General features: G+C 43.5%; 2 protein-coding genes across 2 annotated transcripts; both read right to left on the reverse strand.

Annotated features, from left to right (window-relative positions):
* Positions 1–8,794: 8,794 nt before the first annotated feature.
* Positions 8,795–9,813, reverse strand: LOC121046666 (piggyBac transposable element-derived protein 3-like). Its single transcript, XM_040501152.2, has 2 exons — positions 9,009–9,813; positions 8,795–8,947 (listed from the first exon to the last, which is right to left on the reverse strand). Exons 1-2 carry the CDS (start codon positions 9,354–9,356, stop codon positions 8,795–8,797), a joined length of 501 nt encoding a protein of 166 aa, XP_040357086.1. The 5' UTR covers positions 9,357–9,813.
* On the reverse strand, positions 9,492–11,182 carry LOC120840471 (piggyBac transposable element-derived protein 4). Its single transcript, XM_040501151.1, has 4 exons — positions 11,129–11,182; positions 10,839–10,933; positions 9,843–10,552; positions 9,492–9,659 (listed from the first exon to the last, which is right to left on the reverse strand). The coding sequence occupies exons 2-4, from the start codon at positions 10,921–10,923 to the stop codon at positions 9,492–9,494; spliced, it is 963 nt and encodes a 320-aa protein (XP_040357085.1). The 5' UTR covers positions 10,924–10,933; positions 11,129–11,182.
* Between the last annotated feature and the right edge of the window lie 11,676 nt (positions 11,183–22,858).

Here is a 22,858-nt window from a genome sequence, read left to right on the forward strand (position 1 = left end):
GAGGATCTAAAGTTTCGGCGAATGTAGCCTAAAGAGCGGTTTGCTGAGGATATAATTGTTTTAATATGAGTATGCCATGATAGATTAGGTGCGAGATTCTAACCAAAGTAGTTGTATTTCTTAGTATAATCAAGGGAGGAGAAAAACACATGCATTGACATTTGTAAGGATTTAAGGACATGCCCCATGTGTTACATCATTCAGACATTTTAGGAATGTCGTCGTGAGGTGTTACAATATTACCAGCAGAGGTTATCTTACGGTAGGTTACACAGTCATCGGCAAAAAGCCGCATAGTGGAAGAGATGTTGAGAGGAAGGTCATTAATATATATCAGGAAGAGTAATGGGCCGAGTACTGTCCCCTGGGGGACACCAGAAGAAACAGAGTACGGGAGGATTTGGTGTGGTTAGTACTAACAAACTGATGACGTTGAAGAAGGAATGATTCAATCCTTTTTGGTATATCAGGGTCAATCTTTAGCATAGAAAGTTTCAGCAGAAGGAGGTTATGTGGCACTTTGTCAAAAGCTTTGGCAAAATTCAGAAGTGCAGCACTAGTGGGGTAGCCGGTGCCAAGGATTAGGTGAATGTCATTAGTAAGAAATAGGAGCTGCGTTTCACAAGAGAAATTGCGGAGGAAACCGCAAGACGTCTCGAGTATCTTCTACACACGGAAGTTGTATATTCTTGTGTCCACATATTTGTACGATTTCAAGGTATTTCAAGATGCGTGCATATTGGAAGTCATTGACAGGCTTGACCATAATATGGCAGCGAAAATGACGCTGTTGGGTGTACGGTTGAGAAGGAAAAGCAGATGGTAATGTAGGGAAATGTGGGAAGCGCAGCAGTACGATATCTTGAGCGAAAAACTACGCAAAAACACATGAAGTCTGGAAGGCGCTTTAAATATTATAAATAAATAAATAAATAAATAAATAAATATATATATATATATACCGAGAAGGAAAAGAAAACCCTTGGTGAAAACAGCTTTCAACAGACGGTTTATTCTTTGCCGTTTCGGCCGGTATCCGAGCTTCACCTCCGCCAGCCTTCCTGATGAAGGCCGGACTCCGGCTGAAACATCGAAGAATAAACCGTCCGTTGTTGCTGTTTTCACTAAGGAGTTTCTTTTCTTCTCGGTTATATGCCCAAGTCTTCGGCTCCCCGCCACCATGCCCGTTGTATAAATATAAATAAATAAATAAATAAATATATAAATAAATATACGTTTGTATATATGTTTGCATATTGTGGCGAATGTTTGCATATAAATATGCAAACATTCGCCACTTTTATATATATATATATAAAAGTGGTGAATGTTTGCAGATGCTTCCGTTGATATATAGGAAAAATTAAGGTGCGCGGGCATGGCAGCCGTAGGATGATAAAAATAAAGTTCTAATTTAATGGCAAAAAAAGTCACGCAAGAAAAAAGGGGGTGAAGTGCCAAAAAAAGTTGTATTAGTTTACGGTAATAATGAAGGCTAGGTACAAGAACGCTAGTTACGCCGGAAACAAACTTAAAAAACGACTGAATAAAAGTGACTTTCTTCGCCATTAAATTAGAATTTTATTTTTATCATCCTACGGCTGCTGTGTCCGCGCACCTTACTTTTGCATATATATATTGCCGCGCGTCAAGTAGGCAGCGCGGCCGTGGCCTAACGGTTATCGCGCTTGCATCCCACGCGAACGGCCAGGGTTCGATTCCTGGGAGCGGCGCCTCTTTTTGTTTATTCCTGCAGACTAGCATTCTGGTAAATTCGAGAACCATGTTTCTGATTCGAGATTAGAATGTTCTACACGCCGAACCTTCTACGCCGAATGCTCCAGAAGCCCACGCGTGTACAAAACGGCTCCGCGTGGCAAGCCGGAGTCAGTCTGGCCCCAGCGTTCGACTCTGCTGCCACGCCGACTTCGACGCCCGCGACGCTCTATTATTATCTATTCTTCTCTTTAATTTTTGGCACAAGTTCGCCAGATTAGACGTTTATTTTTTTTCTTGTTTATTTATTGGTTTTGGTCACCACCCGTGACAATATATAACGGGCAGGCATGGTGGCGGGGGCGGAAGGCGTGGGTACAGAAGAAGAAAAGAACCCTTAGTGAAAACAGCATGAACGGACGATTTATTCTTCGGCGTTTCGGCCGGAGTCCGGCCTTCGTAACGAAGAACTTTTACAGATGAACGCGAGTGGTATTTGTAGCATTGCATAAATACCACCCGCGTTCATCTGTAAAAGTTCTTCCTGACGAAGGCCGGACTCCGGCCGAAACGTCGAAGAATAAATCGTCCGTTGTTGCTGTTTCTACCAAGGTTTTTTTTTCTTCCCAGTTATATATATATATATAATATAAGAAAGATCATCCGCGTTCCGCCACTACTATACTTGTGCCTGCTGCACGAGAGGTAACGTTGGTGCGCCCCCGACTTCCCCACAAGCTTCAAGTCGTTGTAAAAAATTGTTTATATAGTGGTTCTCGATGACGCTCACTGAACTTCTAATTGGAGCCGTATGCCAATTTAAACTAATTAATAAGACAAATAATGAATTTTAATTAATTAGCGGACTTGTTTCAAAGATTTACCAGCCACATAATGTCCGCCTTGCCGTATAGCTCACCTGTACAAACCGCATGAGTGTAACTTTCATGGCTTTTTTTAGGCATATCTGTAAAGAATAATAAAAAAAGAGCACCCTGTATATGTGCATATACAAAGACATGATGATTGAAGCTTGTGGGCCGGAAATTATTCACATACACTAGAAAGGTCTGCGGATTGAACAAAACAAGGAAAGGTGTATCGAAGTAGGTTGGTGATTTGGGCCAGTTGGTAACAGCTAAACATGATGAAAGACAGCCTCAGATAAACAGGGCCGAACAGCGGATAAAGAATACGACAGCACAACGTCTGAAAAACAGGAGAGGACAACAGCCGTTGTCCTGTTGTATTCTTTACCCGCTCTTTGTCGCTGTTTATCTGAGGCTGTTTTTCATCATGTTTAAAGTGTATTGACATTTCGAAAGGCGACCTCCTTTCTTCAGAATGACGACTTAGGGAACTGCGCACGATTTGCTACACAACAACACAAACCTACTTCACACAAAAATAGTAATAAAGGGGAGAAAAGGGTCGGCTCACTTCCAATTTGCCAAGAGGCCAAACCAGTGTCTGTCACCTCGACGAGGGCAGCCTGTCCCCTGGCCCCCGAGGCGCTCCGCGGTCGGGGTGGCGAGGGACACGGGAAGGACCACCCAAAAGTCGATACGCCGCGACCCGTAGATAAAGAAAAGCACATATGGTTCTGAATGCGGTAGAAACAGGAACCAACAAACTAGCAGTGGAATAACCAAGGGTAAGGAGGGGGGGGGGGGGGGGAGGTGAACTCAAAGAGAGCGCCAGAAAAAAGTCACTGGGGATTTTTGCTGTAAACGTGGGAACGTGCGAATCTCTTCGACTCTTAGCTGCAAATGTGACTTCAATTGAATTCTTGCGTCCATCTTTAAAATCAGATATCAATCACTTGAAGCGACGTTAATATCCGGGATTTTCGTTAATCCCACCTCGCAGTGTGTCGAACTCACGAATTAGGAACGATTTCTTCTTCTTCCGCTCGCGACGTGAACCAAATCCAGGCTCTAAAAGTGTGACAGTTAACTTCTCGAATGAGTGGTCAGGTAGTTTTGAGTGTTTTGAGAGAGGCAGAGTCGGCCTTGTTTCGGTGTCAGATCTATGATTCTTCAACCTCATCCGGAATGGAAATTTTGTTTGGCCCACGTTCTGCATGTGACATTCCCCACATTCCAGTAAATATTCAACGTTGGCGGTAGGGCAGTCTAGATCACCTCTAATTTTGAAGGTCAAACTGGATTCCGTGCTCCTAGCTGTCTGGGTGGGAGAGACGTGCGGGCAAACCTCACATCGCGGCCTCAAGCATGGTCGGCTCCCAATGTTCTCCACCGGGGTGGTCTTGGCCCTCGCGATCATATCCTTTTGGTTTAACTTCCTAGTGCGACTGCATATGACCTGGTGTGGAAGTAATTATATTTCTCAGGCTTTCGCCATGTTGATCAATTTTAAATTGTGTTTTTTAGTATGCTATTGATGTTAGGCGTGTTTCTTGAGTAAGTTAGAACTAGGTTATTTTGACAATTTTCACTTCTGTCGCGCGGCGTGCCAGCTAGCAGTGGCTAGTGGCCTTGCCCTCTCGATTGTGTTGACAACGACGGGTGGTGGATAATTTTACTCGATGAGGGCGCCCCGAAGGCATCGACGTTCAAATCACACTCGTCCGAGCATATCTGTCAGAATATGAGTGCCTGACCATACGGAATACTAGTTTTAGAGTGGCTGGGTTGGCAGCTGTTATAGTGCAAATATTTCAAGCTATCAGTAGGCTTCCTGTAGAGCTTTGTTTTTCAACTCTCTCCCACCAAAACGACCATGACGTCAACAAAGTGAACGTCGGCTCGGGAGCAGGTATGCGTAAATTTAATATTTGGGTGCGCCGAATTCAAATTCCTGATAAATCAAGAATGCAGTATCTGCAAAAGGAGGGTCGCAGAGGCAGGCACGTAGCCAGGGGGATGGCCCATGGGGCCCGGGCCCCCCCCCCCCCCTCCCCCGAAATCTTCCATTTTGCTGGGACCTCCTCTCCCCCCTCTCCCTCATACAGCATTTTGTCATGGGCGGGCGCCCCCCCCCCCCCCCCCCCCCCCCTCCCGAAACAAAATCCTGGCTACGTGCCTGCGCAGAGGTATGTCCGAAAGACATGTTTTTTCTAGTGTATTGATAAAAATGTTAGCGTAGTTGGGAACCATTCTATTGCTCTCTGCCCAATCAGTAAATTGAGTATCTGCGGCAAAGAAAAGATCCGATAGTAGAGGCAGAAACCAAACCACCTGCTAGCCTGGACCGCTCCTAGTAGTTATATTGTTTGCATTGAGGCCTAGACAGCGAGAAGTCCGTTTACCGTAAGATGATGTAGGGCGCCTCCGCTGTTGACTTGAAAATTAGTCGTTGCTGTACGACAGTATTAAAGACTACAGCTCGCGCTTTCATTTCCGGTAAAATCATAAACCAATATATTGCCAGTTCAGCTCTTAGTTTACGAGTGAAATTTGTTTCCATCCTTAATTCACTTGAAAGCTGAACCAGCTTTCAGGCGCTTAAAATTCAAAGTTATCTCAAATTAATATTGGCCTGCAAAATGTTATCACTCATAGAAATCTTAAATAAAACAGCGCGAAAGAAAACGAAGGACGAGGTAATGGGAAAGACCAGCGAGTGCCACTGAAGCTCTTGTGCAGTATAATGCTCAACATAATGTTCGCCCTGTTAGCTTTGTGTTCTGTAAAATGTGTTGCACGCCGTCGACGTAAATCAGAAGAAAACAATAAATAATAATATTAGTTATCTGGCACGGATACCAGGCTGCATCGTTTCCATTAATAAATACCAGTGTAAAAAGATTCATTTCATATTGAAACATGTAATAAATGGAGGCGGGTAGGGGGGGAGATATTTTACAAGCCCCCCCCCCCCCCCCGTCAAAAAGAAATCCTGGCCAACCGCTGGGTGGGAGTCTCTTAATATTTTCTACCTTAGCCAAATGCTGTATACTTTTAATTATCTCAAAGTAAGATAATTATGATGCACCCTGCATCCGTTGTGTTGTACGCAAATCATTCTTATGTATCTTAATATTTTTTTACAAAGATTATTGGAAGTTTCGCATTCTGATTTTTTTGTGCCGGTCCGACACAGACGTTTCTTTTAAGTTTAGGTGCTACAATTTCAGAGAATGACCATCCCATATGTTATGTAAGAAGAAAGAATAAAACATTAAGACTGGAACAACACAACCACATGTTTGTTCCAGTTTTAATTGTTTTATTCTTTCTTCATCTACGACTTGAACCAACACGCTCTTCTCCCAACCATATGTTATGTGAGTGATCTAGGCAACAACAGTGAAGATATAATGGTAAAACAAAACCCTTATCCTTACTAGTGATATTCCTAATACGTCATTATTAATTCCCAAGGAGACACTTGTGTGTCTATATTTTGATAACTATAAGAGCCTTATCGTGAAGACGTAGGGGAGTATCAAAAATATTCAATGCTCTAATGAAGTTCCGAAAACGTACGCTGTGGGACATTCCACGGATGTTTTTATGGCGTTTCTTTTCGGACGTTTTGAGAACCTATTTCAGACATCCATGGGACATTTAAGCGTCCCAACCTTAACACCCATAGTATCTCCAATGGATATCTGTGTTGTCCGGGAGCATCGGAAACAATAGCCACACCTCCCTTGACTAATTGTCAACATAATCCTAATAAGCAGCCTAAAAAGCGGATGTTTCATCCAAAGCACTTAGCTATTCTCTACGTTTTGCACTAATGAACGCCTCATTAAATGTGTTTTCACAACTTGTTCGTGAATGCCGTTCATTTTGTTCTTGTACACTTCCAACGTCAGTTGTAAGAAAGTCAAAGAAAGGAGAACACGCTTAAAAGTCCTACTGTTGATAAACTGAAAGTAAAAGAGGGAGAAAAAGTTCGTATACATTATAACTAGGGGATGAACGCCAATCGAACACGCAAAAAAAATATATGAAGAAATTCAGCTTATGAGTCGATCAACACCACGGAGCTCTTTAAAAGGAGCTCTACATTCCATCCGCTGCGTCAGTCGAAGCCGACGTACACTCGCAACACGCTTAATTCGCTACCACTACTACTCGCCCTCCAGAGGGCGACCCCCAGCAATGGCTTTGTTTGACCCCGCAAAGCATGAGGCACGGGTGACACGTCCCCCGCTCACGCACACAGCATGGCCAAACGCGCCAGCGCACACACGCATTCCCGACGACTACACGTCCATAGACAGAAAAGCGGCAACCCCGACCCGAAAAGGGCGCCAAACAAAAAGGGAAATGGAGCACCGCAGCCGTCCTGTTGAGTTTAGCAGCTGGGGTGTCGGAGGCGTTGTTCCCGTTAATCGGGGCAGACACCGCGCGCAGCCCCACTTGTCCCTCCCGCGGGGGTGCAAGGACCCCGCGGGACTCTGGACCCCGTGTCCCTCTTGCCCTCCGCGACAGAGACGAGCGCAAGGCAAACACGCCGGCATGTTATTCGGCGGGTGGGGGAGTCGGCGGCTCCATTTGCCTCCCCGCAGATCGCTTGCGTGTGTCGGTCCGCCGAGCGGTGGCAGAGAGTTTGCACCGGGGGACTGTGGTCGTGAATGCTTCCTGCATGGAGTCCGCTGCTCATCAGTCTCCCGTCCCGATGCCGGTGGTGCGGCGGCTGGGCTTTAGGCATCGCCGCGTTGCAGCTGGAAGCTGTTCCTTGCCTTCGGAAAACAAGTTGGGCGCAGTTTTATGCTCCTGCCTCGTTCCTTCCCAAGTGGTGTAAGTTACGCTTTGGCTGCGCCGCTTGCATTCTTTATGGGACCCCAGGAGGAGCAGGTTGCCGAATTGTCGTCGGTCCTCCGAAAGAACCCGAGTGCGGTGTGAGTTGCGCACATATACAGTTGCTCAGTTTCTACGGTTTCTGGTCTGGTGTGAGGGGACGGGGGTCGAAAGGAACTTGCTCGTTGGAAATAAATCGCAGCTGTGTATTTTGGGAGGGGACTTTCCTTTAGCCTTAGCATTGGCATTTACTAGCGCTAGCAGCCCTTGGCAACAGGTGAATCGCGGTTCTACTCTTGTTACTGTTAGTGTTCGCACTCTTCGGATCGAGATATCCGCTACAGAGAGTGTTCGAAGTCGCACAGAAACAAACCCCCACGTGTAGGCACCGTTCCCCTCGTTGTTATCAGGTTTCTTAGGTGTGCATAGTAGTCACTGCAAAAAAGTACAATAAAAAAAAAAAAAAAAAAAAAAAAAAACCTTAAAGTGAACGACGGGAAGACGTGCAGTACAGTGTAAGCATTAAGGTTCTGAGTGAATGCATTGCTTTATTTGTTCCTTGTTTAGTTAACTATGACGACTGTTTCAGTGACGTTCATATGATAAGGAGTTTAATGGAAGCTCGGTCGCCTTCATTTTTATTATAAGCTACCAACGTTCGTGAGTATGTTGTTTCTGCAATTGAATAGTTAAACATGTCATGGGCTACATCGCCTCACACACACACGCACACAGATATATACATATATACATATGTGTGTGTGTGTGTGTGTGCAACGTACGCCATTCATTCTACTGAGTGGCAAAACAATCGTTTTTAGTAAAGAACTTGCGAATGATCGAAAGATCGGTGACAGTGGAGGAATGAATGAGCAGTCCTCGCCTGTTTGGTTTCTTACGGCCTTATCGCTCATCAACCGGGTTCCGACATGTCGTCGAACATCATTTATTTAAATCTGTTTATTTTACTTCTTATTTGGTTGTGCAAAAAAAATATATATAAACGCGACTTTTTATAAATCACAAAATAAACAAGAACTAGGCTTGAAGTGAAGTTACATGCGGGTGCATAGCGCGAGACTTAGATAGAAGAGGCGATCAACATTTTTCTTTTTGTTAGCCCTTTACTGCACAACTTTTTTTTTTCACAATTTTATTCCAGCAGAAGTAGAATACCACAGTTATCACAATACTATCACTAAAATAAATTTCAAAGTTTCGAAAAAATTTATATCGAAAAAAGATAGGTATGTTGCATATTTGCAACAAGATGGAAATAACGAAATATTTATAGCCGAATGCTAAAAATTTGTGAACCAGAGCTAAACTTGTATTTACAGACATCAGTGAGAGATGTGGCCTCATTTGCTTGTGTGATACAAAAGAAAGCAGTTATTCTTGCTTGTTGAGCACAGGTGAGTGCCACACTTAGAGCAGTAGCTCACACAAATGCCCTTGCATCCAGGAAACTTGCAACGCTGTCGCTTCTGACTCCAAAGCACCCAGTGGCCAACCTGAGCATAGAAGTATGAACAGTGAGGTTTGTAACACAGATTAATTCGCCAGTGATAATACCTGATCAATCCTGACATCTTGAGGTGGACACGGTGCTGAAGGACCTCTTGTCTTCTTCAGCTGGATGCCTTGCTCCACGGACTCATTGCTGGGCCTTCCCCTTTTCTTCAGTTGATTTTTTCCTGCTTTGCAGAGTGACGTGGCGAGGTCCACCTTGAACTCTGCTAATGGCATGAGCTTTCGTGTTGGTTGATCGGAAGTAGTCTCGGCATTCCTCCTGTACAGCAGCCAGGCATTTACAGCCGTCAAGTCGAGAATATGAAGAAAAATACGAAAGTACCATTTCTTCGATCGGAGATGGGCGCGGTAGAGGGAGATCAGAGAGTCTAAGAGATCCACTCCTCCCATGTGCTTGTTATAAGCGCCTATCACCGACGGACACGGTATGTCGCGCCTCTCCTTTTCTTTTTGGCTCCACCTTGGCGCAGTTAGGACAGGCTCTGCCCCAACAAAGGTGGACAGCAAGGTGACGGCTCTGTTGTCTTACCACCTTGTACACGACAGCTGAATGCCATCCAGGGTCGCTACCTTCTCTTCAAAGCTTCCCCTTCCTTTCTGTTTCATTTCCTTGTCAGATGGCATGCTGATACCCGTTACTCGGTTGATCCGGACTGTACCAATGCAGTGCACGGTTTCTTTTTCCAGGTACACCTGAAGGGTTGGACAGTTGAAGTAGTTATCGAAATACACTTTGTGGTGGACTCCTCTTGGGATTAACCTGCACAATCGAACAACAATGTTCCCGCTTGCTCCACAGTCAGGCTCTCCTGCACGTCTTGGGGCAGAGTTTTCTTGTCCCGTGTACAGTTCTAGCTTGTACGAGAAGCCACTTACTCCTGAGAAAACAAATACTTTGTACCCCCATTTTTTTGGTTTCTGGGGACAGTACTGTTTCAGTGCACTTGCGCCTTTGAAAGGTATAATCTGTTCATCCACAGACAAGTGCTCTTCAAGCGGTATCAGCGACAACTGTTCATTTACAGCATCGACGAGCGGTCGTATCTTTGCAAGCCGGTCTCTATCAGGATCATCTCTTGGGCCGAGAGAGCTGTTGTCCACAAAGTGAAGGTTGTGCTTCAACTGTTCGAAGCGTGTCACCGTGAGGTGGTCAGCTACTTGGCTTACTCTGGTAGCTTCACTCCAGTACCACCTAGTGTTCTTCAGCTGAATTATAGACATCCACATGCAGGTGCCTAGAAAAACTTCAATCTCCTCGGCACTGGTGCAGAGGGGCTTACTGGCATCCTTCTGGACTGAGTACAAATTGCTCTCATTTGCAATAAGCGAAATAAGAGCGCCTGGAAAGATGAACTTGAAGTATTGGAAAGGTGTTTCCAACTCTGAAACTTCCTGCGGAAGCTCATTTTGTCCAGTGAACTTCACTGTTTCAGGATCCCGCATCAGGCTTGCATTCTTCCAGATAATTCTTCTCTTAGATTGAGTTGATGACTGATCAGCTGGTTGGCTTGCGGGAGCTTCCTCTTCGTCAGAGCTTGTACTCGCCTCGCTTGAACTGGCACTACATTTTGCAGGGGGTTGGACATCTGGGGTACAAAAAATAACAGCGTCTCGTACAACTCATACAATGAGCAGTAAAATAAATAATTTGGAGAGAAATTCTACATTGTATAGGGGACTATCTTCCCTGGCGGTTCTAAGTGTGCTCTTTGAAAGCGTGAAAACAACCCTACAACTTTGCAATTGTGTGTAGTTACACCTGACGAAGGATGGTCTCTTCCAAAAATCTCTGTCAATAAAGCCTACACTGCTTCTAATTTTATTCTCTACGTGAAAAAAAAGTTGGATTTCCAGAAAAAAACATTAACTTACAATCAGAGTCATCGTCACTGCCGGAGAGCTCGCTGTCCTCACTGTCGGAAGGAATTCCACGGCTGTAAAACCGTTTGGGGTCCATTGTGTCTGCTCTACGAAGAAAAAACACCGTCGTGCACGTTGTTGCATCTGTGCAACATAGCTATTTTTTGCTTCCAAAGACAAACTTCGTCGATAATCTTAAGGTTTTTAGTATTTACATAATCAGCAGGACATTAAGTTGAGTCGCAAATTTTTTGTTTTGCATTACACTGTATAGAACGTGATATGCAGTAGTCAAGGCTTACCTGTGTCACTTGTTGAGCGTCCACGTGGTGGCTGTCACGCTTTTTAGAGAGCAGTTTTGCCGCCTGAGTACAGATGGCAGCACTGGACGGCTCGCCTCGCGGATGTATGTTGCAGAAATGCAACAACGTGCGGAACTAGCACTGAATGCATTTTGTAGATGTTTTTATCGTCGTTTATCGCTATGTTGCGAATATGCAACAAGGTGCAGTAAAGGGTTAAAATTGAAAGAGTGTGATTGAAAGGAGTACGAGTGTGGAGGAAATTGCTTATTTGTTGCAGTATCAATAACCACTTATAAGTTCGCGCTTACAGTGTCACCTACTGTATGCCTTAGCGTCTGCTGCAGTGGTAATGGTAAAACAAAAATTTAAAAAAAAATTGCCATAAACGCATTATTATGTGTATTTACCTCGAAACATTTATGCAGAGAAAGCTAGCGCGTGCAGCGAGTGTACGTAGGCTCCTAACATTATTTTTGGTAGTTGGATAATTTGATGCAATATCCATCTCTCTTTGGCCTCTCTAAAATGTAGCCGCGATTACGTCACCGAAGCAGTATCATTGAACACCGCCTTATCGAACACTGGCAGGTTTCGATTGGCAGTGGCCGTACCCTTGTTATAACTAAATTAAATGGATTGTGGAAAAGTAGCGCCGAGCTCCTTGTAGGCTCGTCATTTTGGCTCGTGAAATGAGCAATTTCTTTTTGAGTTCTCCGTTATTGTAAGCCGGTCTAAATTAGCTGGTGACGGGTAGCTTTATGGAGACGTTTCTTTTATTGCGAGATTTCGAAATTTACACTCCGGCGAAACAACCGAACATCTTCGTACCACTACCACATGCGGTGTCGGCGCTTAGAGGCATTGAATAAAATCATTTTCTGTTTAAAAATTCGCAACAACAATATAATTGTAAGAGATCCGTTGAGATCGGCATGATTGATAAGTTGATTGCATACACAGTACCAAAGGCGCTTATATTGGCGAAGAACGCCTTCAGTACGATAATGCTAAATGGCGATCTTGGTGCGACTGAATTGAACGACCCTCTCGAAGCTTTGAAAATTTGGAGGGGCCAAAATATCGATTGCCATAGCAACAGAGACCGATTAGCCAATCGCCTTCCGAGCTTTGGTTCGTCGGTATTTTAATACTTTTGTGTTTTGCTGGCCGGCAGGAAAGGCAATGGCACCACTTTCTCACGATCCGCTGACTTTAAATATAACGCCTTAAAAAGGCCGTGCAAGGATGTTGCGTTCGAATGTTTCCCACTTCGCACAAGCTTACAGCCACTATTCTCCCAAAACCACTGGATGCTGGGAAAGTAGCGCCTTTCCATTCCCTGCTTGATAGCCGGACACATATATACACGAACATACATAAGACCAAAACTTCTCAAGGTGATTGGCTGATCGGTTTCCGTTGCCATGGCACTCGCCATTTTGGCTCTTTCATAGCGTCGAAGCTTCGAGAGGGTCATTCTAAACAAGTCGAACCAAGATCGCAATGCAGCATCAGCGTACTCCAGGCGTTTCTTGCCAATATGCAATCAACTTACGAATCCTGCCCATATCCACGGATCGATTAGAATGATATTGTTTTTGTGGCGTATTTCGAGAAAAAAAACATTATTTTTCAGTGTCTCCATGCACCGACACCGCGTGGGGTGGCGATACGAGGATACACGCTTCCTTCGCCGGTGTCTGGAAAGCGAAATTTCGGTATACAAGGAACCTCTTTATAAAGCTACCTCTCACCCCCGAATTTAAATTGGCTCACCAAGAATGAGAAGTCAAAGAGAAACTGCTCATTTCTAGAGCCAAAATGACGACCCTACGGGAGCTTGGCTCTACTTGCTCAAGCTCCAATGACTTGATGTACTCCTGAAAAGTTTCTCTGGCTAGGCCTTCGAAGCTGTGGGCGCGCTGGGCTGACGCATCTTGAGCACTTATCAAGCACGTGCACACGGACTCGTCACCTCTTTTGAAAGTACACAGAAAGCTTTCCACGAGTAAGGAAGTATGGAGTGGTGTTAATTGAACAGTAGGAAGTAATAAAAAAGCAAGGAGCCAGAGAGGAAATTGGAGATATTTATTTATCTAGGAAGCTCCGATTACCGGCAGCGGAGCGAACGAAACATGTTTTTGGGTCGCGTTCAGGCTACGCCTCATTTCACCAGAAGGAGAAACGGCGATTACCGAGCCGCGTGGCTTCTGTAGATTTACGAATATAAAGAAGCTGATTTAAAGATAATATATTTTGTCGTGGGATTTAAATCTATGTAATGCATCCCATGTTTAGTTCTGCGTTGCTGGAACAAACGTGCTATTGAACAATTAGAAGTGTGATTACTTATTCCCAATAGGATAAAGGGCAACTCCGTTTCATTTTTGATATTTAGAAAACTATGCAGCCCTCTTCAGTATCATATAAGAAGACCCCATCTAAAATATTACGATCTAATTCCGCTTATATATTTAATAAACTGGCCAGAAAACTTTCAAATGAGCCAAGTCGCCGAAATCTGCCAACTCTAGCGTGCGGCGCGAGGCGCAATCGTCAGCGCAGCCAATGCGACGGAGTTGGAGCGGCCAACGTTGAGCCACTACGTCAGAGGCATGACTACGTCATTCTCGCGTTTTTTTTTTTTTACTTCTCAGAACGAAATTGAACGATGACGTCATGAGTTTCTCCTACCGGTGTGGGCTCAACGCGTCCACGTGATCACCGTAACGCGGATGCACTAGTTGGCGCTGTATGAATGCTGTGATAAGTATGCTCCAGTGCACATTCATTTGGTTTCACAGCGCAACTTATATTGGTCACGCACGTTTTCTATTTAGCTTGTAACAACAAATTAGTGTCACGTGCATAAGCAACCAGAACGTATCATTGTCCTGTGATTTGGCGACAACGGCTTCCGGAGTTCCACTGGCACGGGATGTCCCTTCACACATTCAGAAGCGCACTGTCGTGTGGAAACTTGTGAAAGACAACTTTCTGGCTGGTCAACCGGAAGTTCGAGCAGGCAGCAACACAACATCGTGAGCCTGTGGATCTGTCGCCAGGAATGTCCGCTAGGCACCGGAGATGCGGCCCGCGCTCGTATTGTAAACAAAACGCCGTTCTCCAACTACAACAGCGGCAAGAAAAAACACACTGCTCCTAGCTCCCAGCTCTCAGCTCCGAGAAGCGTGCAGGGCAGCGCAAACTAGCGCATCCTTGTAACGGTGACGTGGACACCGTTGAGCCAACACCGGGAGGAGAAACTGACGACGTTAGCGTTCTATTTTGCTCTGAGAAGTAAAGACAAACAAAACTTGAGAATCACGTAGACAGGACTCTGACGTACTGGCTCAATCTTGGCTGCTCCAAATCGGTGGTATTGACTACGCTGTTGATTGCGCCTCACGTCGAAGCTAGAGTTGGCAGATTTCGACAATATGGCTCATTTAAAAGTTTGCTGGCCAGTTTATTAAATATATAGAAAGAATTAGATAGTCATGTTTGGCATGTGCCCTTCTTATATGATACTGAAGAGGGTTGCATAGAGTTACCTATATCAAAAATGAAGCAGTTGCCCTTTAAGGCCGTGGAGCAGGGTGTGGCAAATACAGATTTTTTTCATACATCAGAATACATTCATAGAGACTTTGTACGTAGTTCAACTACTCTACTCATGTTACTGAAGTTCAACTGCTTTTCTGAGTAGTTCAGTAGCTTTCGATAAAAGTTTTATTTCGGTAATTAGTGGTTTCCTTGAATTACTTTTTTCGAGTAACTTCTACTCAAATTGCAAATTGCTTTCAAATGTTAGTGGTATGTGTGCTTATCAACAAACATTCCTGCACAAAAAGAGGTAAGATGTTGGATGATCAGATGATATTTGCAAAAGACAGAGAAACATGCAGTATAGGCAGGGGGAGGGGGTGTTTTCGAGCGTCCGAACCCCCCTAAGAGTTTCACGAGCCCTCCACGGCAAAAACATTGCACTAAGGCGCAGGGAGCGGACAGACACATCGCAAAGTTTGGCCGAGCAACTGCGGAATCAGCGCTGAAGACTGGCGTTTATTTGTGTCACGAAGCTCAAGGGGACTTGACGCATTTGAAGAAAGGGCTTGTCCTCGCTTTTTACCAACGTAGGACCTCTCGCTCACTACACACTGCATACTCATTTAAAGGGGCGAACAAAATGCAACACTCGCTCTGAACCTCATCTGGTACTTCCGTAGTAGGTGCTGTATTTAATGCATCGCGTGCTTAAGGGCAACTCAAATGTGACCTCTTTGCGTTGCTCTTTCTTTCAAAATTCCAAATACGCAAGTCTTCCAAGATTCGCAGATCGCTCGGGAAAGCTTGGCACTTCCCCCAACGTTATTTATTAAAAATAATGAACAGGCAGTGCTGAGAAGTACTTTAAGTAGATTTCAGCACTGCTGGGATGTACTTAAAGTAGTACTTGAAGTGCTACTTTGAAGTAGTAGTACTTCAAGTGCAGGCGTTAAGTAGTACTTAAAGTACTACTTCAAGTAGGTTTAGAAAACTTGTACTTTATTTGAAGTACATTCTCTCAGCATGCACTTGTGCTTCACTCAATAATTTTTTCAGGTACTTTCCGAGGAAAGTGCCATTCCCGAATTCAAAGTACATCCCCCAAATCTGAAAAGAAAAATGGCGAATCGTCCTGGTGAAAGCGTGCTATTGTCTTTCGAGGCGTCATCAGGTCATTTCCCTGAGTGAAGTTATGGCAGTTATAAGACCTATATATAAGTGCCTTTTAGGTGGACTGAGTTAAATAGTTAGTCAGCGAGAGTAAAACAACAACTCTCTGGAGACTTGACTTGAAGCAATGCATGCCAGTTAAAAACAAAAACAATGCATAGGGGATGAAAAGGGCATAAAATATTGTGTTAAAAAATACTTGAACTTAATTTCAGAATTACGTTATATTGATAATACTTTACTTCAATTACATTGTACCCGTTGTACTTACTACTTTACTTGAAGCACATAACCTTTAATTTACTTTGTACTTTACTTCAAGTACTTTTAGAGCGCAGCTCTTAGGCGCCGGTTTCCGGCTTGAGCGGCGTCGCCGTCGGCGTCGGCGTCGCCTTAAACGTGAAGTCACTTAACCCCTTTGAAGTCACGTGACCCCCCTGAGGTCACGTGACACCCCTCAGGTCACGTGACCCCTCCCTGAGGTCACGTGACCCCCTGAGGACACGTGACCTCATTGAGTCGCTTATCCCTCACTACCCTTCCATCCTCCTCCTCAACAGCTGCGCTGTAATCCGGCACTACGTGGAGTTGTAAACGGCTTTTATTTTTTAGATATACTTTAAGCAACACTGTGAACAAGCAAACACTGTTTCCAAAATAAAGCGCAGGCAAGGGTTAAACGCCAGAGTAGAAATTATACTTACCCAGTACATCATTTACCAAAAAAGAAAAAGTGCAATAAAATTAGGCACGCAGAAGCAGAACTAGCTATTAGAGCATTTTTGTGAAAACACAAGCTGATTTTTATTGGGCTACCAGAATCTCGCGAACGGATCAGAAGTTAACCTATGTTCTTTCTTTTTACCATACAAATATATATATAAAAGTAGCTTCAAAAGTAATTCGCGACTTTTTTTACAGTAGTTAGTAATTTACTCATTTACGCTCCATTTGAGTAATTTCTACTCCACTCAAAATACTTTTGAGGTCAATATTCAGTAGCTTAACTTGGTTACTTTTTCTAGTAACTTGTACATATCTATGATTCGTATAACAAAACTGAACGTTACTTGGATTTTTTATAACATGAAAAATGTTACCTCAATTCATGCGAGCCGTTATAAATACCTCGGTGTTACAAATTCGCACAATGTAAAACGGCTAACACAAATTGATACCGTTTACTACTCTGATTACCGGTGACTATGCTTCATAAGAAGGATGTAAAAAAAACTGCCACTAGTGATGTCAACCTAACAGCCTATAAAACAGTGATGCGCCCCATTTTGAACCAGTCTGAGTGATCCGGAGTTCTAACAAAAAAAAAAATTCACAAGGAAAAATTCGAGCAAGGTTGAAGGGTTGACTACGCTTTACATTTTTCAAGTACTGGCCGTGACTAAATTGCTGAATCAGTGTGGTCTTTAGCTATTGGAGACAGGAAGGAGCAGCCTGTCTCAACATGTACTACTGAATTCATAATTGACAATTAAAAATCTACCCGGAACTATATCTAGAAGAAGTACATAAATGAGCACGTAGATAGAATCGGATGAAGTGGCTCAACCCTACAACACCAGCGTATATATTTTAAAACATTCATTTTTGATGAAGCGATTCAACAGTGGAAGGGACTTCCAGAGTGTGTTGTTGAGTCATTCGACTTGTGTAAATTCCCATCTTCATTCGAACATTGGCTTTCCCCAAAAAAGCATGTTAATAAATATTCAGTGTCTACTATCAGTAGAAATGTTCTGTCATTATTTTCTTATGCGTAAATTTGAGCTGAAAATGTATTTTGTTCTTTTGTGTTCACGTACTTTCGTGGAGAGATAGCTTTGTTGCAATTTTTTTAAAGTTACCTTGTTTCTAGCAAGTTTTATGCAACTGTGTAACTATATTTCATCCTCTTCTGTACTGGCCTTGAAGAGAAGACCGCCAGCATTCTTAAATAATCAATCAACAAAAAAAAAGACGCTATGGAAATAACGTGAGGGCACGACAGAACAAAAGTTCAGGGAACAAATTGAACAACGCTGATCACCTCTATACATATATGCTTGCTCGTTTCAGATGTAGAAGGGTGAGCAGTACATAAATCTCACTCGTATTGTCAACCACTGTGATTTATAGAGGCAGCCTAAAGAATTAGAAAGGCCAAAAGCAATCCGTGAGTATTTTTATAATCTGCGTTTGGAGTATCAAAGAGTCATATTAGTGGTCCTTGAGCAAAATATACTTCAGTGTGAAACACTTACGATGCTTCAGTTTTTGGCTGGCTCCATGTCCGGCGAAAAAGCGTACACCGCAAAGTCTCGTTTATTTTCAGGTGAGTGCACAAATTGGTTGGTGACCCAGGTGAGTGCACAATGTTTTATGTGAGTGCACAAACCGTTTGGCGTTACCGCTATCTAGTATATGGCAGAACCAACCGTACTAATCTTCAAAAAATACAACTATTGCAAAGGGAATGCATGCGGTTCATTAAGAATACTTCCTACGACTCGGGCACCCAGGGTTTGCTCATAAAATGAAATATAAATGGCGACTGCAATAACCAGGCTCGATCTAAAATGGGCCGTAAAACTCGGCGCCGGCACGTATCAATCTAAACGTTTCGTCACAGGTGTATTTCACAAATCGTGAATTTTTTTCTTGTAAAATGACAGGGCGTAGCTTCCTCTTTGTAAAAGAAAAGGCTAAAACACTCGCCAGGGTCAAAGGCGGACGGCGACGCAGATGACCGAGTTGAGCGGCGGGGCGCGTTTGGCGTGCGTATTAAATGGTGGCGTCGGGAGCAGCGTCGGAAGGTGTAGCCGAGCAGTGAAAGAAAGCAGACGACACACAGACGAAATTCATCGGCAGTAAGAACGCCATCATTATGCAACCGCGTATTTTTTTTTAATTTTTTGTCTTCTTTAATTTTAGCTTTTGCTTTCATACTTCGAATTTATTTCTAAACCAAAGGTATACTACAAAAATATTATGCTCATTTTACTAGATCACTGTCGTCGTGAGCAGTATCGATAAGAGGTAGCACCATATATTAATAAGTGCTTCAAGAGCGTTCCGTCACTCAACTCAATCTTCTGCGTCGCCGTCCGCCGTTGACCCTGGCACGTTTTCTGGCCCTATTTTTCGCAGAAAGGGAGCAACCTTCTGTAGTTTTGCAAGAACGAGCCAGTCTGTGATTTACACCTTTCATGAAAACTTTAGTACGTTATGTGGAGGCGCCGATTTTTACGAGACATTTTAAGTTGAGACAGGTTATTCTAGTCATCCAATACTTCCTGTTTACCACATGAACAGGTATAAACTAACAATCGGTCTTAATTTCGAAAAAATAAATCTGGATATCTTAGGATGCCTTGACGAGCCAAAGGAGCATGTTACTTTTAAACCCAACTTGGTCTGCGGAATACTGGACTCCGCCACTGTGTCACAAAAAAATATTCTATGCAATCACTCAATTTCACATTCCCTACTGTACTCAACGGCTTGGGAAGAAACAGCATTGATATTATTTGTATTACATTGCAGCACTTACGCAATGAACTAAAGTGGAACGAAAACGAAAAAATGCATTTATAAGACCTGTTTATTTTATTATTTAGCTTTGTTGCATTTGTTTTCTCGCCGTTTTTTTTTTTTTTTTTTTTTTTTACGCTGTTGCTTTTGTTTTTTACTTCTGTATGAGATTGCAACAGAGCAGGGCTCCGTGAAGCTGTTTATACAGCTTTTTTCCCTTGTTTCTCATATTAATGCATTGAAATGGTAAATAAGGCTTATGAATATCATCATTAATAATATTATTATTATTATCCTCCGAGGCCGTGTCCCTTCTTTAAAAAAAAAATTGTATTTTGTCGTCAGTTGTTTGGAGCCCCGTCAGTTTTCTAATATTTGTCCTTTTTTCGTATTTATCAGATAATGTAGAACAGCTAATGAATGGCAGGATCCAGCAGAGATCATTTCATGCGCTAAATGCCGTCATTTATTCTGAGTGGATTTTTCGCTACCTTTATGTGCATGGCGCTTATAGAATTTTTCATCTCAGTAGTTACCTGACCGGTGCACAGGGGGCGCTGACACACGCGACGCCATAATCTGGCTCCATTTTGGTTGGCTTCGGTTTCAGAGGGTTCGCGGCTGTGTTGGTATGTTATGTCGTTTTCGGTTAGCTTAGTAATACAGATGCATCCCTCGTGGTACAAAACCAATGATACAGAGGTAATAGGCAACCTTGAGGACTACGACGTAGTTACGAGCCTACATTGTGGATGTTTAAGCGAACACCTTTATCTGATCATGTTACTCATTCGGCAAGGTTCGGCGGCGAAACGACTGAAATGATACCTGCGGAGCGTTAGCGATGTGTGAGGACGTACTGGACATACCCGCTGTTACTAGTTTCCCAAAAAACAAACTAACGAAGTGACTAACGTATGGCGGCAGTGAAAACGGAGGTCGACGGCCAGACTAACATTGCGCTGAATCGCACAAAACAGAGGAACTCGTAAGTTCACTGTCCGGTTTTCGAGGACACCCACGCCTTGTGAATATTGCCGACCGGGAAACCCAATGGAATGAAGCATAGAATGAAAAAAGAAGCGATATTGCTTTTGTCGGTATCTTCGACAAAACATTGGTGTCCTCGAGATGTTTTACACGAGTGTACACGAGATGTTTTAACGGTGCTTCCTAGGCCGTGTAGGACATTTCGTCAACTATCGGCCATGACAAAGAATTCATTAGCAGCATTTCACAATGCTGACCTTAGGGAACTACTTGTTATACGGACATTTCCTTACAACGCATTGAGTAAATAAGACAAGGGACAAACCTGTCCATTGAATCCTGACGTCTGTCTTGCGTGTGAAACGTGGAATGAAATTAAATGGCAGAAGAGACTTGACCTCTTGCAAGCTTGGCTTACGTCAAATGCCAGGCACCACTTCCTACATTTGTGTAGACAGATCTGTATTTGTTTGAACATATACGCTTTTTACTTTAAGCGGCGCCGAGAGTAAATCTGGCATCGACAACTTCGCACTCGAGTGATTTTTATACAGACGGCTTCTTTTCGGCGTCACGTATTGCGTACCTTCGGTGCTTTTGTCAGGCACTCATATGCTGTCTTTGGCACGTTTTTCTCTCCAAAACTTTATGCCTTAATAAATTATTTAATTGGGTATATAAAGAAAATGGAATGACTGCAGACATGAGACCAAGCACATTTTCTACTTTCATTAAATTTTTAAATAAACAGATAAAGCGAATGTTTGTACCGCCAAAATTATTCCCCCATATAATCAAAAACAACTGTTTTGTATTTGTTATGAAGTCACATCACGATGCTTTTAAGAAACGCACATATTGACTCGTTGCGTTGACTACATTTGCCTTCTTTAAGATCATAAATGCGTGATCATAAATATAACTTGCGCTTCTCATTGCAACACTATCACTTAGCCGCTATCACTTAAGCAAATTCGCGCTGTCATAAATGATTGGCCTCTCAACCCTCCTGTGTCTTGGAGACGTTTACTTACTCAATGTGCGCCAGTGCTGACGCTGATTCCTTTCCTCACAGGTATCTGGTGCGCCGACGGTGCATATAATCAAAACGTTCTATAAAGTAAAGTGCACAAGTTGTGCGCATAATGATGGCATGCAGTTAGGTAGAAAGATTAGGTATCAAAAGACGCTTCACAAAGCAATAAAAAAAAAGAACGTTGTAAAGCGCGACGGAAAGCAAAAATACAACGCCTTCGCCAGGGCACGGACGGGAGAGAGGAGCGACGATTTGAAGCCACCTTATGGCGATCGCGTCACGTGATTCCAAGTTGGCAGCGCCCATTCGACGGATGGTAAAAAGGTCAATAGGAAATGGTGAAGATGAGGTAAGCAAAACTCACGTTTCGTTGAGTAGAACGATAAGGAGTCTGGAAAGAGACAGACAAAAAAGGTTTCATGAGCATCACGGGAACAAATTGATGACTCTGGAATCGTATCCACTCTTTCGCTACTTTGCGTCATTGGTCATTGTACCACAACACTTACAAAATCTGCTGTCACGTTCGAACCTCCTGAAGTCTATTTACGTTAAGGTGACAGGGGTGACTTCCTGTTCTAGTGGAAGGTATCAAGCGTATCTCTTTTCGCATTAATGTAAGCTCTTAGCACTTTCATTGCATATGAATCATAAAATATTTCGTTCATTACTGAGTACGCAAATCATGAGATTGAGAGTGGGATTCGTACTCGAACATCCTGAAGACATCTTCCTTTCCCCAGATGTTAATAACGAGATGTATTAAAATAAATGCATAATAAAAAGGCAACTAACATTGGAGGCTACTCTTTAGGGTCGTTAAAATTTAATAATAGGAAAGAGCGAAAACAAAATTGCGCAACATTGTGTGTTTTCATCTACATCAATGTTTTCTTCAGTTCCCCTGATTGTGCAATGTTACGACTGTAAGACGGAAGTAGTTAAATATTAAAAAGCTGCGCATTTGCACATTTGCTTCTAAGATATTTAAGGTTATCAGGAACTTTTGGGATATGAGCGATTTATGTGACGTCGCTTATTCGCCCTCGCTGTAAAAACAATTCCCACACTGATAGGGTGATTCACAATCATCGTAGCGCCGTTGCCGTTTCTGCACCGAGCCCTGAGCTTGATCCAGAGGGTTTTCACGCTACTTTCGCTTCCGCCCTCTATTCCGCACCAGTGTCCCATCGGTACTTTGATTAGGGCGATCCTCCACGTCAAAAGCCATCTAGAAGGCTAGAGCTGAGCATGACGTTTAGGACGGATCCCAAGTGGCAAGCCCAGTTAAACTCGATTAGACTGGCCACAAACCAACAGACGTCTTGGCGGTGCTGGGTGTTAGCGTCGCGCTTGTTGCGTGACTAGACGCGCTGGCGGCAATGCTGACGCATCCTAGGTCTTCAACCTAGGATGCATAAGCATAAATAAATGCTTAGTGCATAAAACCACTA

Source organism: Ixodes scapularis, unplaced genomic scaffold (genome assembly GCF_016920785.2).
Source record: "Ixodes scapularis isolate PalLabHiFi unplaced genomic scaffold, ASM1692078v2 PGA_scaffold3__209_contigs__length_174095766, whole genome shotgun sequence".
Taxonomy (NCBI): Eukaryota; Metazoa; Arthropoda; class Arachnida; order Ixodida; family Ixodidae; genus Ixodes; species Ixodes scapularis.

Coding starts and splice junctions, on each gene's coding strand:
- LOC121046666 (XM_040501152.2), bottom strand. CDS start 9,356: ATGGGAGGAGTGGATCTCTTAGACTCTCTGATCTCCCTCTACCGCGCC. Junction 8,948..9,008: donor AAGATGTCAGGATTGATCAG/GTATTATCACTG, acceptor TTCTATGCTCAG/GTTGGCCACTGGGTGCTTTG.
- LOC120840471 (XM_040501151.1), bottom strand. CDS start 10,923: ATGGACCCCAAACGGTTTTACAGCCGTGGAATTCCTTCCGACAGTGAG. Junction 10,553..10,838: donor CAGTGACGATGACTCTGATT/GTAAGTTAATGT, acceptor TTTGTACCCCAG/ATGTCCAACCCCCTGCAAAA. Junction 9,660..9,842: donor AAGTATTTGTTTTCTCAGGA/GTAAGTGGCTTC, acceptor CCAACCCTTCAG/GTGTACCTGGAAAAAGAAAC.